This window comes from Gallinula chloropus, assembly GCF_964237585.1.
Source record: "Gallinula chloropus genome assembly, chromosome: 3".
NCBI lineage: Eukaryota > Metazoa > Chordata > Aves > Gruiformes > Rallidae > Gallinula > Gallinula chloropus.
This window is the reverse complement of record NC_140087.1, coordinates 89192236-89209955: the sequence shown is the minus strand read 5'-3', so window position 1 is coordinate 89209955 and position 17720 is coordinate 89192236. Positions and strand designations below refer to the sequence as shown.

Below are 17720 nucleotides of genomic sequence, written 5' to 3'. Positions count from 1 at the left end.
CGGAGAAGAAAGTAACTTTACTGTCAGTGGAGCTCTGATCTCTGGAGTGTTTCCAAGTGCTCATGGTTTGATTCTGCTATTTGTCTTCCTTACGTGGTTCAGGAATGGATGGTTAAATAACCATCCTGATATGGTTATGACTGCCAGTTTATCTCAGCTGCATAGCAGAGAACAAAAGCAGCAGAGAACAAAAATGTTCTCTGAATGATTGGAAAGTGCAGAATGGTCTGAACAAGTTAACATAGTGATGTAAATCCTTCCTTGGATGTACTTGGATTAGTTTAAGATAATGCATTAAGTCTTGAAAGAAGTAGTAGATTTTTCTGCTTATATGAGATTTCTTTTTAGCATATCAGCAAATATTTTTCTTTCTGTTTCTGCAGTCTACTTCAAAGAGCTTTAAGCATGTCCAGACATTGAAGCAAATTCCTTTAATGTCACCTTTGATTTGACTTTGTTTCTAAACAAAAAAAAAACCAACCCCTAAAACCTTCCCCAGACCCCAGTATCTTCTGCTGTAATACAGGGTTGGATTTCTGTGTACCTGCAGGATTCAGCTTAAAGGTAGAAACTGTGGGAGTTCTTCTCTGAAATGAAAACTATTTATTGGTTTAAACAAAACATGTAATAATTTAAACATAAATTATCAGGATGTGCTTTAACTGATATGAACTAAAATTTTACTAGACTCTAAGGAAGTTATATTCTGATATCTTCTGAATTGAGACTTACCACTCCATACTGAATTCATGCTTTCTACTTGTTCCACAGTGTTTGCATATAATTTTGTAAAAGATCATTTCAGTTGTACAGGTTGGAATGCAGAAAAAAATACTCTCCATTGTGCTGTACTACCTGTAGAATGAAAATAGTAAGAACAAGGTGATTTTTATGTGCTGCTTTGAAGGTAGTCTTGTATTTTTCTCATTTTTAAGGAACATGTGATGCTTATGTGTTGTCATGTTTCAGAATGACTAGCCTCTACTTCGTTTCTTTTCTCCTCAATACCATGCTGAATTCACCATTAGTTTTCATGCAAATTTAAAGGTTCATAAGTATTTGTTATTTCTTTGAGAAACTCGTGTCAAAGAAGACAAGTTGTTTGTTCTGGCAGTTGATCCAGTGTTTTTTATTTGTGCTTTTCTGTGCTGGGTATGCTGGACCTCTCTTAGCTTCATTCAATTTTATTACTCATCCACAATTTGGAAATGTTTAATAAGGGATTTACTGCACCTAGGGGTAAATTGACAGAAGTTGGTAGTAAACATTTACTTAAATAACAGATAGCTCTTTTCAGCTGTGCAGTATTTCTAATTTATGTGGCTAATTGAAGCATATAGTATGCCATATAGCACCAAAACATGCTAGCCTCAGTGAAAGTGTTGTATTATCTGCTCTGTGCATTGCACTGGAAAAATCCATATAAATTTTAATTTACAGTATGTTCAGTGCTACATGTGTGTGAATGTGGGTCTTCAGTATTGCAGCTAGACCCAGTGTCCTTTCACAGCTTCCCCATAGGATCTATCTATCCTGTTCCCAGAGTAACTACATGAGGATTGCTGTTATTTCTTGTGATATGCTTAGCCTGGCATAAAACATAGCAGTAGCATGTCTCCAAATCATTCATTTTGAAAGGTGAAGGACAGGGAAAAGGTGGGGGAAGTTTTCATTTCTACATTTTTTTCCAGATTATCTTAATTTAACTTCTGGAAAATAATTTCGCACTCATGAATGAATAAAAAAAAAGTGAAGAAAAAAGGTCTGTGTAATCCTTTTTCTCAGTTAAAAAAAGAATTGACAAAAAAAAAATCGTAAGATGGTAAATAGGATGTGAGAGAGCAGGAAATACTGTGACCCATCTTTCCCCCCTTCAGTTATTACAAAAGTAACTGGGAAGTAGCCTATCTAACATAAATATCTTCTATTTGCAGAGCCAATGGAACAAAGCTGCAAATGACTGCGTATGGCATTTTTTTCCATTTGAATGCTCTAATAGAAAAAAAGCAACACTAATTAATTCAAAGGAAATTGATATTGTCCTCTTATTTACTAATACCCCATAATAATCTTTATTAGCGTGCATCTGTGAAGTTTGTAATACCTTAGATTAACTACTTTGCTTACATCTATTAAGTTAATAATCTAAAAATAACTAATAACATCTATTTATCTGATTATATAACCAGTGGAAACATTTTCACGTACCATCAAATTTTCACTTCTCTGTGTGATTTATTGCTTTTCACATAATCAGAACTGTGTATAATGCAATTAAAAAAAAATAAGTAGCCATTTACCTTGTGCACTTCCACTAGCTTCAGGTTGGTTGGCAAGAGATTTATTGGAGTTATGAAGGCTGGTTTTATATTAATATATGTTCGGTTTATGCTTATTTATCGATTTTCTTATAGGGACCAAATGGCCACAGAAATGTCAGAAATATTGTCTAGGTAGGTGGGCAGACAACACCAACTGAAACAATCATTTTATAAAAAGAAATCACGTATGAAATGGGTTGCATTATTATGGAATGAAAAGTAATGTAATCTGTGGGCTTTTTAGGGGTATTTTGTTTGTTTTTAAATGCTAAGCAGAGAAGTAAATTATTTCTTTCAGATAAGTTTCCTTTATTAACACCTTTTTTTCCCAGCAATTATCGTTCTGCTATTTTAATTGATTATATTACAAAAAGAGTAAGAATAGTTCACATACCCTGGTATTTTGTATAATTTTGGTAATGTTCCTCCAGCTTTCTTCTCTTTTCACTTTTCTTATAATGATAATAGATAACTAGACTCCACATCTTTTGAAGGAGGATTTCTACAGATTCAACACAGAGTTAATGAAGCTATTTAATGTTAATGTACCTGTTAGTGCTTTTAATGAGAAAATATTCTGTTATAATTCCCTTCAAATAAAAGCAGTTTTGAAAATTACCATGTTAAAAGCATATTAAAACCCCTCTTAAGACATTTTAACAAAATCCCCTTCTGAGATTTCTTGAATGCTAATGCAAGATTTTCTGCACAGTGCAGGAGTAAAAGGAGAACGTGGGTTTACATCTGAATGCAGTTCTGCCATAGTTTGTGTTAGTGTACTAATTCTCTGTTGAAAGAAATTGTTGTAATATCCTTCACATGAGTGAGTAATTAGAAAGTGTTTTGTGCAACTTGAGGACAAAAATAACCTTTTGACATTGATTTTCTGAAGCTTCCATAAGAAGCAAAATTGGGGTTTGAGTTATAAAAAGTCAATCTGTTGTTAAACAAGCTACTGTGCTGTACGTATATAGTCTGAGGATGATAGGTCTCACTTGATAGATGGGGTTTCTAGCTGTAGCATTGATAATTGAAAACACAGCTGTTAACTAAATTTCTTTCTTGCAGTGGCATTTTAGGAATGGGAATAACCAATGTTTTGTGTAGTTAAGTTAATGTGTGAATTTAAGTGTTAGATTGTATTGCATATATTGACAGTTCTAATGACAATGATCAATTCTTAATGTGCAAAAAAAATTACAAACTTTGGGACAAAGTCCAAGGCTCTGTGTTTTGGTTGAATTCAAAGTGCAATACTCCTTATTCCATGCTTGTTTATTTTTTTTTTTTTCATATACTGGAACCTTTTGACTTGGGACTGATTTTTATAAAGTCTGAAAATACAGTTTGTGATGCATAACTGTCAGACAGAGCGGTGACAACTGATTGTCAAGTATGATGCTCTGCTTACTGCCAGACTGTTGTGCTTAAAGTCATGTAGAAAACAAAAGAGTGATCTGCAGAGTAGTACTGTAATGGAAAGGCTAAGCCATTCAATTGGATTAGCATTCTTAAAGATTACTAGTTTAACCAGAGATTTTACAGCCTACTTCTGCTGCTCTAAATTATGTAGCAAACTCTTAGAGTGGTGGGTAGGGTTGCTAATTAAGGAACATCCTTGGGATTTGTCAAATTAGATTCAAGAAGGTTTGACACTAGGCAGCGGAAATTACCTTTAGCAGCAGCCCTTTAATGTCCTACAGGTATGCCAATGGTAACAAAATATTAAAATACATATTTTGAAGGAGACTCTGCGTTTTATGATTTGGTTTGCTAAGGGTAAGGAAGTGTTCCTGTCCCTCAGCTGTGTACTGATTAAAAGTCAAAGAGGTAATTTTTTTGTCAGACCTCTTGCATACCATAGCTGGAAGCTGTGTTGACTCAGACCGGTGGTATGAGTAGGCATAATTAAGCCGATGCTGCAATAAACATTAAGATTCTGTAGTTTTAATTATATTTGAAGAGATGGTTCAGTTGCTGTGAAGAAGAACATTTGGTTAAACAGATTGTTTTATTCTGTGGAACGTAAAAATAAATTGCATTTGTTATCTCTGTTTTCAGAACTGCTGTATCTACACAGAGAAATTTTTCACAGAAAATGTATTTATAACCTATTAAGTAAAAAAAGGAAAATAAACAGCATAAGACTTCACAGTCCCACATGAGACCTCTATGGATAAAATAAACTTAAATAAAATTCACTGCACTATAAATACTGCCATAATGTAACAGTCCCACAAAGGTATTTCTGTGCAAACAGTCTTGTGAATTTTTAAAGTGACATAAAGTATCAACCATTAGAGGTCTACTTTCTTCCAAACAAGTCCTTTCAGATCATGAAAGGTAATTTACTTTTTGCTTCATGTTCTTAGTCATGGGCATTAGCAAAGGTTGGTAAAATGTCTGTGTTCCTGAATTCCTCTGTGTTTAAGGAGCATTCTGATTGTCACTGAATTTGGAGTGTTTTGAGCTTTGTTTCTATCTAAATAATCCATGGGAAGTTCGTCATCCCCTAGAGAGAGTTCTTCCACTTCCTATCTGTACCATTTTTAAGAAAGAAAAAAAAAAATATTCAGTTTTATCTTTATAGGTATACATGTAATGTTTGCTACATGGATAACCTTAGACATACTATTAAAGGTGATGGAGGTTTTAGTAATAATTTCTCACTTGGATTTGCTGCTGACTTTATTGCATATTACCCACATAATGAATATCTTTTGCCTTTGAAAAATGCTGTTTCTAGATGAGTCTTTTTGTACTGGTTAGCCTTCCTTCTGAGAGTGGTCTTTTTTTTCCTTGGTGTCCTAATGTTCATTTGCTTGTTTTTCTCCCTTCTGCAGCATAAATATAGCTGCTGTTCTCAGTTACTGTACAATTAATGCAGAATTTGATTTCTTCTCTCAAATTAGGCTTTTTTCAAAGACATGGAATATTTTATCTTTTTATTTTGTCCTAATCCAGTTTTAAATAGCAGAGGAAACACCTCTCACTTCCCTTTGTCTTCAGAAATATGTTTCCTTGTCTGTTTCTCTAATGGACCTAAAAATGTGCGTGGCCACTCATTGTGGCTATACTCAGCATCTTGACTAGTACTAAGAACAGAATCCATGAGCATGGGTTGAGGTACACATGAATAGAATATGCATTTTTTCACACATAAGCTCTATTTACGACAATTCTTTTTAATTTCTAGGCAACCGATTGGATTATTAGATGATTTTAAATGTAAAAGATTCTTTTGATTATTTTTATTGATCATTTGAACTTCTTGAAAATAATACAGCACTTTGCCTTTGAATGCAGTCCTGCTGCTGCTCATTTTCGTTGTAATTAGAATGCTGCAGTGTTGATCATCGGATCTGTTCCACCTGTTGTAACAATTCCTGTTTCATACTCAAAAAACCCACACACATATTTTTAAAATCATTATAGGGGTCCTGCAGTGCAAGCCACAAAAGCTGCTGCTGGTACTAAGAAGCATGACCTCAGCAAGTGGAAATACGCAGAGCTTCGTGATACAATCAATACATCCTGTGGTAAGTAGTTGTTTGGTTTTGCTTTGGGGTTTTTTTTCCTAATTTGAAAAAGAATTTATAGTTGTATGAAAAGTGTTACCTCTTCAGGTTTGAATAAATGTCAAATTAATTCTAAACAGTTCCATTACCCAAAGATAACAGCAAACAAAATCCTTTCCGTATTGAGGAAACAGAATTTTCCTTGTTACGTCCTTTACTGATTGTATATCTATAATGTTAAACTGCTTGGGCCATAAAATACATACTGCAATTTCTTAATTAAATTTTGTGTGTTACCTGAAAGAGGATAATATTTGTTATGTTTTACCTGGAATTTTCATGTTCTAAAAAAATTTTTGGTATCAATTTTTGCTGTCACCAAACCATAAAAAAACAAATACGTCATGCAAAATGCAGTGTAAAGTATTATCTCAGATGTTCAGATTAGATATTAGCAGGGGGATTGGACTAGATGATCTCCAGAGGTCCCTTCCTACCCCCACTGTTTTGTGATTATTTTTTTAATATTTAAAATGTATAACTTCATTTGGGAAGCTCACAGTTGTGACATTAATTACTTTCCCCCCAGTGTTATGAAGATAGAAACAGACAGGAATTATTCCTCAATTAAATAGCACAGTTCCTTCCTGCTTCTGATAGAAAGCTGCTAGTTAATTTCTGATCTAAGATAACTCAGAATTTCTCCATGCGTGTAGAAATCGGAAACAAACCCATTCTCTCCATTTGAATTGAGACCCCAAAGTTAGTTCCAAATTCTGTGTCTCTGTTGTTTTTACTTCCACAAGACTGGAGCAATGTTTCCAGGTGAATAGGTGGTGCAGTAATACATGGTGCTAATGTATGTTCATCCCTTGTGAAGACAGTTTGGATACTCTTTGGTGAATAATGAAAAAGCGTTGCAATCTTTCAGTTTCTTACTATCATGAAATTAATCAAAATTAAAATATATTTATAATAAAGTGGAAAAAACCCCACTCTAGATTGGAGCAGTCAGATTGCTGATTTTTTTTTTCAGTTATATAAATAAAGTTCAGCAGTGAAATTTTATCTGTTTCTGTACTGCTTGCCTTGTGATAATGTCAACAGACAAATTTAGCAAAGTGAAAATTTTATTTGTAACATTTCACTGCTCCACATCTCACAGTAGAACAGCTACTTTGGGGACTGCCACTCCTCTAAAGGAGAAGAGGATATATAGCACTCCAAGCAACTTTCTGGGCCATAAAATACTGTTGCTGCAGAGAATGTGGGTTTATTATGTTATAATATAACACATTAACATATTATTGTTAACATATTGTTACAACAATACCTAAGGTAATTTACCTATCAATATAGAAAAGCATTTCATAAATTATTTTTCTTATCTTTCTCACTCATCCCTTCTTTGGTCATTTTTGAGACAGATATTGAACTGTTGGCAGCTTGCAGAGAAGAGTTTCACAGAAGGCTAAAGGTGTATCATGCTTGGAAATCCAAGAATAAGAAACGGAATGCGGAAGCAGAGCAGCGTGCTCCCAAATCAGTCACAGATTATGGTGAGGAGAGACAATTTTGTGTGGTAATTTTATAATAATTTTGGTGATGATATTCTAAAGAATAATTTATGTTGGAGGATATTTAGGGGTTTTTCTTAGAGTATTTTATACTGATTTAAGAGAAATATTTTGAAAAAATTGTAACGCAAATATTTTCAGGAAGACACTGAAACACTTTCACATACTAACTCACATCTGTCAAAAATAGTTCCTGATTTGGCATTGCAGTGCTGGCATTTTTCCTAAATGTTTATTGCTGTGCCACTTAAAACTAAGGAAGGTAATTTTCCATTTATGATACTGTGCTTTGCATTTTGAGACTTTTGAGACTTTTTAAAGTTGATCATACTAGTTCTGACCTCTGCAATTCCAAATGCTGCTTTCTTGGGAGTAGGTAGTGGTAGTTCAAAACAGAGGATTATACTGCAGGATAGAATAGAGATTCTGAAAATAGTTCTCATCCATCAAGAATGGGAGGAATCATGCTTGGTTGCACAATTCACTATCACATTTGGGGTCAAAACAAAACAAAAACTATTGGTGATAAAGTTTGGGTTTTTTCTCATACTTCTGTTCTTTTGTAAGTTACAGATAGATAAACATAAGTGTGGATACTTTTTAAATGTGCTAATAATTTCCTCCTTTAGTAACTGTAAGCCTTACAGGCTACATTACCTTTTTAAAAAATTCTGTGAGTGTTCACATTGAAAATTTTGGTCATGATTTTACAAATTTTTCATAGTCTCTGCTTTTTATTAGACTGTGGTTCTGCTGACTTCACAGATGTTTGTTTATTGTCAAAGGAATGTACTAATGAGAACTAGCAACTGCCTTTTTAATTCAACAAGAAGGTGCGGGTGTTACCTACCGCGCTTAATGCTGCCAGACCTGATAATTAGGTGCTCATTTTCTGGAGTGGTATTTGCAAAGTGGATACTCTTCCCCCACTACTCCACATCCATCGGTGGTCATCGGTTATAGAAGGAAACTTCAGAAATTAACAGAACCACAGCAGAAGGATATAATAATTTAGTCAGACCTGCTGTCTTCTGGTTATTTGATTCTTGTCTTCCTGGCCATACAGTTAATGGGAGAGGCAGGGGAAAGGGAAGATGGGAAGAAGATGCTCTCCCCAAGGTCCCATTAGCATGATATTAGAGCATTGTCCTGGGGACGTGGGGGGTATGGATTGTAAGGGATACAGGTGCTCTACTTTCTCTCAGTGCTAGTCCTTACACAAAGGTGTCTCCTTCCCCTTGATTCATATACTGAGTTAGGCATTGCTTGAGCATTACCTGAGAATTCGAGCTTTTCAGGGAACAGATATGTGGCAAGTGAAACCTGGACCCATGGCAAAGATGTTATCAAAGAATGGCTCCTTATGGCCATGCCTAGTAATGTGGTCCTACGTGCTAAAGAAAGCTTAGGGCTGAAGCAGCAGGGAAAGACATTTGAAGCACTTCTGCAAAGTGGCAAGTTGCTTTGAATTTGAGCACGCAAATTCTGTCTGGAGCTAAATGGGTAAAATAAATATTCATGTGTAGTATTGCTGATGGGAAGTATCAAAGAGCAGAACATCTTTGGATTTGTGCAAATAAAGCTTGGAATATTCATGATCTCTTCACATTTAGTTAGACATTTACAGCGTTCATTTCAGTGTTTTCCAGTGCATTTTTTACTTTTCTTGAAATATGGCTTCACATTTCTCAAGGAAAGTTAGAACATTGCAGTTCAGAAGAAAGTCGATGACCTTTAGAGACTCGTTAATGTCAGAAGTAATTCTTCCTATTGCAAATAATTATACTACATGAGCCTTTCACATCTATGTATTATAATGATCTGAGAAGGTAGCAAGAAGGAACTCTGATTTCTTAGATGTTTAAGCTGAAAATCTTTCAAGTGTCAGTGAATATGTGCTTCAAATGATGTAGTTTCTTCCTTCTGCCTTTTCATTTATGTCATCTAATTTTACATGTATCGTTTAATTAAATCCAGTATATTTAATTCAGTATAACAGCTAAAGGCTCGTTTGTGTGTTATTATTGGAATATACAGATCTGGTATTAGAGACCTGGAATTTTTTTCCTAGCAGAAATGTCAAACTTTAATTAAATAGCAGATTTGTTACAGCAATCTCTGCTCAGTTGTATACAACCGAGGTTTTGTAACAGGCATCACAAATCATTGAAGTAATCAATTTCAGAATTAAACTCTGATGAAAACAGAAGCAGTTGGAAATCTATGAAACATAAGAAAAGGTGACGTTTTATATGTCTCAGTGAACAGAAAACTAATAGAAATACTTAGCTCAACATATGTATTTATTTTGTAAATGGAAATTCCATTTGTTTGTCAGCACTGGTAATGCAACTATAACTTATATAGGATCTTATACAGCACTTCCATGTTTTGTTCAACATGTAATATTTGTTCACAGATTTTGCACCATTTTTGAGCAACTCACGTAAGTGGGAGATGGTTATTTAAGCTAACTGCAAAGAATAGGATCAGTTGAGAGCTCTATACTAACATGAAACAATCCAGTGTTTTGCTACATGTGTACATAGAATTTTATTGTTAAAAAACATTCTGTTTTATAATTTGGGAATGTTACTCAACCGATGTCAATTATATATCACTCTGATAATTTATGAATGTACTTTACTGCTTATCTTTGAGTTCTTACCCATTTCTGCAGTCATGGGAAGGGAGAATGAAATAACCTTTTTATGTAGGTTATTTAAGGGTGTAATCTATTTCTTACTCCCCTCCCAAGAAATACTGTGCTTGTTCAAACATTTTTTACTGTTTGCACACAGCTTTTTGTTGTAGCAAAACTCTGGTCAACCTAACAGCTCTTCTCCTAGCACTCAAGCTAACATTCAGGTGATGGTTTCCTTTCGTAAAGAACTACGACTCTGTAGCACTGAAAAGTAGAGGCTGTGTTGGCTGCATAGCATTCCTGTCCTCTAGATTTCCTCTTGGATGTAGGTATGTATAGGGGTAGAAATTACCATTAGCAGTTACCACTGCAGTGCAAAAAGTATTTGACAATACTAAAGCACTGACCTGCTGTGATAACTATTCAGACAGTTGGCAGAAATTAGAATTAAACTATGTCTCCTTGTAAAATACGTGCTTTATTGGTGTTGATGTATAAAACCAACATTCACTTAAGAAAATATGTTTTGTTTCTCTTTATTTATGTAGACATGGGAAAAAAGGGGGTATGTGATTGTATCATACAGGTGTTATTTTTAAGATTCTACTCTTCAAATTTAGATAAATTATTTTTGCTTGAGTCAAAGTGGAAGAAATTTCAAGGTGCAGTTGCTATTCTAGTAGTCTTCACAGCTCATAACTGTAAAAATATGTTATTAGAAGCGATTTTAATTTTTTGTTTTATTAAATTTTAGCTTTGCTGCTTAGTAGACAAAGGACAGGAAAGCAATTACTTTTAATTATTCCCTTTATGCTGAAACATGGAACAGTTAATACCGATTTTCTTTTGTAGAGGTGGCATAGATTCACATTCAAAATCTCGGTATTTGTAACAGTGGGGTATTGTAAACCACTGAAACAAGATCAGTAATAAACTTTTGCAAGAGGTAGATATTAAAGGAGCAGATTGTGCATGTAAGAGCACTTACTGTATAAAACTGATTATGATATTGAATAGACGGTGGTTTGGTTGATGAGTTGACATAGTGAGTGTTTGCTTTTAGTCAAAAGAAAGTTTCTCTCTGAAGTCTGAAATGTGTGGCACTGTGAGGGAGTCCAAAAATGGAGATGGGAAATGTTTCCCAACATATGTACATGAAGTTTTAAATTATTTCATATAACTCTGTCTCCTCTAGAAGTTTAGTCTGCTGATCTTAATGGTCTGAAAAAAACAAATTCTTTAAAAAAGAAAGCAGCCAGAAAGTAGTTCTAAAGTTGGACTTTTGTGCTCAGAAATCTAAGCAGAAATTTATGGGTTTTGGAAGCTTTTTAATAAGCAGTATTTCTTGTCAACGTTTCTATTAACAAAGTTGTCATTTCTAACAGTATTACACACACTTCTGTGTTGACCATTAAAAGTATTGAAGTGGTGCTTTGTGGTTTCTGTAACTGAAAATGCTTCTTTGCACTGTGACCTTGTTTTACAAAAAGATGGACTGAGCAAAAGCAGTTACTGATTAACATTTCTGGTTGGTAAGAAATTTTATATTGGAAGTTTTACCTTTAATGCTGATTTAAAGGAGACTGTTATTTTACTCACTTTGTTTATTTCTGAAGGTACTGGAAGTCATTGAGCAACCTAGTGTTACATATAGATACAATAGTTACCATGAGCATTTCCCCACCAGTGTTGTAGCTGTTGTGATTAAAAATATGTGCATTATATGGGATGGGAGTACCTTTTTAGGTTTCATGAGACTTCAGATGACCTCATATTCAGAGAAAATCAATCAGGTTTATGGGGGTTTGTTTGGTTTTTTTTCTTTTTCTATGCTGATTAATGAAGCAAATCATAATATGGCTTTCTTTTTTTTTTTTTTTTTGTTTGGTTGGGTTTTTTGTTTGATAGCTCAACAGAATCCAACAACCCAGCTGCCAGCCAGACAACAAGAGATTGAAATAAACAGACAACAGCGTTACTTCCGCATTCCCTTCATCCGTCCCGCAGACCAATACAAAGATCCCCAGAACAAGAAGAAGGGCTGGTGGTACGCACATTTTGATGGGCCATGGATTGCTCGACAAATGGAACTGCATCCTGACAAGGCTCCCATTCTCCTTGTAGCAGGTTGGTATTGAAAGCAAAATGGAAATGTTGAAGGGGTTTGGGTTTGATAACAGGGAAGTTTGCCAGATTGTATCCTCTTCTTTTTTTCATCAGCAATTCTTGTCTAGGTAGAATTTGACAATTTGGGACTGCTGGCATTGGTGTCCAAATGTGATGGAATATCATTTGGAGGTGTAATTGGTCACGTTTTTTCTTTGTCTGTGTACTTCAATCCAGGAAATCATAGAGTGGGAATCCAAATGTAAAAGATTTTATTACAAATCTGGTCCTCAGATTATTCACTGAACGGTAGACAGTGTAAAGATAAATCATCATGTTTTATCTGGGAAAGTTCTACTTGTCATTGCACGGCTTTTTAGTTAGCTTTGAAAATTCAGAGCAGTTTGTGTCAACACAGTTTGTGCACACTGTACACTGTGTTGCCATAGTATGATGCTTTTACCACATTTATGCTGCCTAGCATGGGAGAATCGCTTTTTAATCTTAAACACTTAAAAGAAAAAATAAATATGGCAATGGATAGGTAGAGATTTATCTGGTAATGAAATGTATCCTCCTTTTCAGAAGGATAACGAATGGGGGAGAAAACACTGGAGGAGTGCTGCTTGCAGTTGTGTGTTTTCAGTTTTTATTTTTAACTGGGTGACTGAGGAAAAGGCCATAACCACTTTTTTTTAGCTTCAGAGTGATGCTTTGCTAACAACAAAAGTTCCTTGGTTTTCTGCTAATTATTTTCAGTAAAATTCCTTATAACCATCAAATGTTGCCTGTTCAGTGTCAGAGCTGAAAGTAGCATTGCTGTCACGAATACCACATTTTATGGATCTCCTATTAAAGTTAAGATTAAAATACAGTGAGTGAGCTATAATTTCATTGGATTCCCTGTGTCAGTCCCATTCAGTAAACATTCAGTGTGAGAGTCTGAACAGATGAAGAATATGGGCTATTTGATCAAAGCTCTTGCTTCTTAATCACTTTGCTACATTTAAACAAATCTAATAATAATTGCAGTTCACTGTAAAAACAGTGTAAAACAGAAAGTATGTGTAGAACAAAAGTAGTTGTCATCTGGTAGTGGATTTCAGGAGAATATCTCAAGATGCTGATCTTTTTGGCTTCTTCCCTTTGTTCCTTTTTGCTTGGTTTTTTAAGCACAATTTTGTCAGTTGCAGTGTATTTGTCAGTTGCAGTGAATTGTGATGCTGCTTTTCTGCTTCCTGTGTACAGAAAAAGAGTGTCTCTCAAGACAGATCTCCCCATTAGCTCCGAAGTCCATTAACAAACCAGACAGGGCTCGAGAGCAGCAATCTAATCAACAAAGATCTAATTTTTGTTAATGGGACGTTTTAGTGATGTGAAAGCTTTACAAGGATTTTTCTTGTCCCCTTTACCATTTCAGGTAAGGACGATATGGATATGTGTGAGCTCAATCTTGAAGAGACTGGCTTAACTCGGAAGCGGGGTGCTGAGATTTTGCCGAGGCAGTTTGAAGAGATCTGGGAGCGCTGTGGTGGTATCCAGTACCTTCAGAACGCCATTGAGAGCCGACAGGCCCGTCCGACGTACGCTACAGCTATGCTGCAGAACCTGTTGAAATAAGCGGTGTCGTTCCGCACAGCCGCGTTCGGGATGAGAGCCCGTTGCCCGTGACACAAAGGGAAGAGTTCCTCTGTGCAACAGAGGATGTAAACATTCTATAATCATGTTAGAGATGTTTAATATAAAGTGAACAGATTTTATTAATCATGTGGTTTGTTAATTTGTACTTTACGATGTTTAATTTGTGTAGTGAACTTCACTAGGTATTGAGGACCTTGGAGAAATTTCAGTCAGTGTAGTTTGTTGCATTTTGTTTATATGTTGCATTTTCTTTAACAGTTTCTGTTATAACTCTTAATGCTTCTAAGCAATCTGTCTGTACTTGGGTACACATTACAAAGAATTGCATTGCAACCACCTTTTTATAAAACCCCCTCTTTAAAACGGTGAATAGTTGGCTTCAGGTGGTGGCCTAGTAAAGAGGATATACTCTTTCTAATAACTGGAATTGTGAGGCCTTAGCTTTGACTTCTGTTCCGGAGAAGTTGGAGTATACTTTTATATAATCTGAGACATTTTATGTCCTGATTTGAAAACTGGTTAGTGTCTGTATTTACTGTCTTTTTCAGAAACTGGTGGGAAATCCTCCCAAACTCGAGACCCATAATTCCCTATTTAATGTGTTCTCTGTCTTGGTTTAAGAGGAATGGTTTTCTGTACATTCTGAGAAGAGCATTCATATATGCCAGTAGTGTGTAGTAGTGGAGGTATTCAGAGAGTGTACTGCCCACTGGGGCTTATACCACTTCTCTCTTAGTTTCTTTTTCTTTTTTTTTTTTTTTTTAAGTACAGATTTCCTTCAGACTTTTTTTTCTGACCAAATTTCCACTAGGAATTCTTGGACAGTTTGTTTATCCAGGGTAGTGTAATTTCACTATATTACGCAAAAGTGTCCAGGACCTCTATCTGGAGGAGTTTAAGATTAAGGATAGCATAAGGGAAATACATTCAGCTTTTTGGTGGCAGCATAACTTAACTGGGTATTGAGGCCCAAGCCTCAGGCATCCTGTTTGATTTAATTGTAACAAGATGCACAAGGTCTGTACCTTTTGTTAGATTGTATAAAAATTTGGACCAATTACATAATGCATCATCTTAATGCTATCTGCTAATGAAATATCTACAGTTTTTAGTGTGCTGGAGTATCGTAGTGAGTCGGACACTGAGCTTTTTCTTAATCACCTCTGTCAAGTTTCATAGCTTGTAACGGTTCCCTTATTAGGCAGTTTGCTTGGGGAGGTTTTGTGGGTGGGAATTACTAATTTAATACAGTTTTAAGATGCATCTTGTTCTCTTACGTGAACATTGTTTCACCATGCTGGCCATTATTTCAACAAATTAAACTTGATTATTTATTATCATTCTGATAGGAATTTGAATTATAAGTAGCTTGATGTCCAATTACTTATTCAAGCTGATTCAAAAATAAAGTCTTGCTCTATGAAATGATAAAGTTTGCTTACACTACAAAATAATTTCCTTGGTGTTTGCTCAGTTGGAAACCTCTTGGAAGACATAGTTTTTAAATGCATAACTGTACCAAGTTAATAAATTTCAAAAGGTACAGCTCTGTAGCACAGAGAAAGCTCATGGTGCACACATCTTTGCTGACCTTAGCTTCTGCTTGCACACCACAGTCTGTTATAAATGTCTGTAATAACTGCAGTATCTCCTTACTGTGTGGAGATACTTCAGTAATACATTAACTCTGTATGAATCCGCTGCATCAGGGAATCATAGAGTCCCAGGATATACTGAGCTGGAAGGAACCCATAAGGATCACCACGTCCATCTTTTAGTGTCCACTTTGCACTGTGTGATTGCAAACAAGAAAATGTTTCCATTTCACCCAAACAAATTCTTCCCTGAAGCAACAATTTTTGGCTGTCAGATGGAAGTGCGTCAGGCTGCTGGCTAGTACGTTGTGTACTAACCTGTATAATGCTGCATGAGTTTAAAGGTGCTGCTTAGGAAGTTTAGATTACTGGTTTAATGTTTAAGTGAATTGGAGCCAAAGTTTCAGAACTTCCAGTCCCCAGAAACTTAGCACTGCAAGAAGCTATGATCATACATGATACAAAGAAGGAAAATAGCTGAACCAGGATGGCTGAGTTGCCCTACCCTGTATTTATTACTTTCCAGATTCAACTACTTAACTCAGTCTCCATTTGTGCAAGATTCATGCATGCATACACACACACACACACACACACACACACACAAGGTCTTTTGAGACTGAACATGGTAAGGAAAGAACCTCAATACTGAAGTGTGTGTGTGTATGTGTATACACCTATATATGCTTAAGTATTTTAGTATATATATGTCTAATCATATTTGCAGGGAACTGTTCCATTTGAATATGCCAGAATTTCTTTGACTAGCATCAGAAAGGAAAGTTATTTTTCAGAATGGGGTGCATGGGAGTTGTTTGCTGAATGAATAACAAAGATGAGCTCTCAGGAAAATAAAATTGGCATTGAAGTAGTGGAAGAGGAACTGGTGGCTGGATGTTCTGAAATTAGATGTTCCCATGTCTCTTCATTGCCCCAGCGGTATGCCTGTGGCTTGCAGAAGATGCATTCCAAAAATCAGGGTATTTTTACACAGTAGCATGCTTCTTTTCTGTTCTTGCACCAAAAGCAGTGTCTGCTTTCCATTCTACTGGTCTTTTTGTGCAAGAAAACTAACTTTCAATTTCAGGTTTTGGGGGTTTTTATGTCATGTAACATTCAGCTGCTTATCAATTGTTTCTGTTCTCCCATCTACTGTGTCAGGTAATAATTATACTGTTGCTTGATTCGGAGAGGAAATATAAAAAAAAGGGGTGAGGGGGGCTGACCTGTAGGATTGTGGCATTACCTAATGCCCTTCCCAACTACGGTTACAGAGAAAAATGCAGTTTGTTTTTTAAAGCAAAATGATGAAGTAAACATGGTTCTATGTGCTTGTTCTTTAAAAAAAATAAATAAATCTTCCCACCTCTCAGTGAAGTTGTTGATTATAGTTAAGGTCTTCTGCATGGAACGCTCCAGTAAACAAGAGGAAGAGAATCACCATGCCAGGCTGCGTTCCTGACTGGGTGACCCAGTAATAGGAATTGTCTAGAGAATGCTACTTCCAGGATCGCAAGGTCATTAAATGCTTGTCTTTCATCCACTGATGAGATTGTTTCCTCTTTGCCTAGTTGAATCCTTCAGGTTTTTCTCCAACATCTTTATTTAAAGTATTTAAATGACCTCCTAATGCTGTACTGAAAATTTAAAAAAAGAATAAATACATTCCATGTTGAAATCTCAGTTGTCTCTCTCGTGGCAGTTTCTCATTAAAGGTGTGAAGTGCAATGAGTAAGGGTAAATCGAGTTATGAGAAGGATGGAAGGGTTTCTATGCTAGCACTGCCGGGTGCTTTTCTACCAGGTCTTTATCTAGCTTAAAGCTCCTCTAGTAAAGATCTAGGCTTCACTTGCTAAGGTAAGCGTTCCTCTAAGATAATGTCCTGCTACTACAAAGTTCTGAGTTTGCTATCTTTATTTCTCTTACTTCATTTTTCAGTAATCTTTGAAACAAGTAACTTTTTACTTCTTTTACTGTATTTTAGCCCTTATTGCTATTGCTTCCACCATGCGTATCATTTGCTATGCTTGCATCAGTGACCAGTGAAACCACTTAAGAGGCTTTGAGTTTGTATGCTGCAAGAAGAGCTTTGTGTTTGGGGTGGGACATGGTGTTGCTTTTGGTTTTTAGTTTTATTTTTGGTTTTGTTTTAAAGTGTTACCAAACTTTCCTGTCTTAAGAGCCAAATGAGAGCGTTTCTGGGGTCATGTTTTAATTTAAGAAGATTGAAGTTAATTCAGACTTTGATATAGAAAAAGAATTTTGTTTATCTTTCCTTATGGCTTTCGTTTCCAACCGAGCTTTATATCCATTTTAAG

At 35.6% G+C, this 17720-nt stretch overlaps 1 protein-coding gene across 6 annotated transcripts in view; it reads left to right on the top strand.

Annotated features, from left to right (window-relative positions):
• Window positions 1-13825, top strand: part of MYO6 (myosin VI) — a gene marked incomplete at its 5' end in the record, with an annotated part of 78157 nt that extends 64332 nt beyond the window's left edge. For 2 of the 6 annotated variants that reach the window (XM_084261631.1, XM_084261626.1), the window contains 7 exons: window positions 1935-1964; window positions 2415-2453; window positions 5757-5860; window positions 7267-7398; window positions 9836-9862; window positions 11969-12187; window positions 13587-13825. In XM_084261631.1, the coding sequence (XP_084117757.1) occupies window positions 1935-1964; window positions 2415-2453; window positions 5757-5860; window positions 7267-7398; window positions 9836-9862; window positions 11969-12187; window positions 13587-13786 (751 nt within the window). In that variant the 3' untranslated portion in view covers window positions 13787-13825. The remainder of the gene's footprint in view (window positions 1-1934; window positions 1965-2414; window positions 2454-5756; window positions 5861-7266; window positions 7399-9835; window positions 9863-11968; window positions 12188-13586) is intronic. The other 4 variants (XM_084261630.1, XM_084261628.1, XM_084261627.1 and 1 more) reach the window with 3 other exon arrangements.
• Between the last annotated feature and the right edge of the window lie 3895 nt (window positions 13826-17720).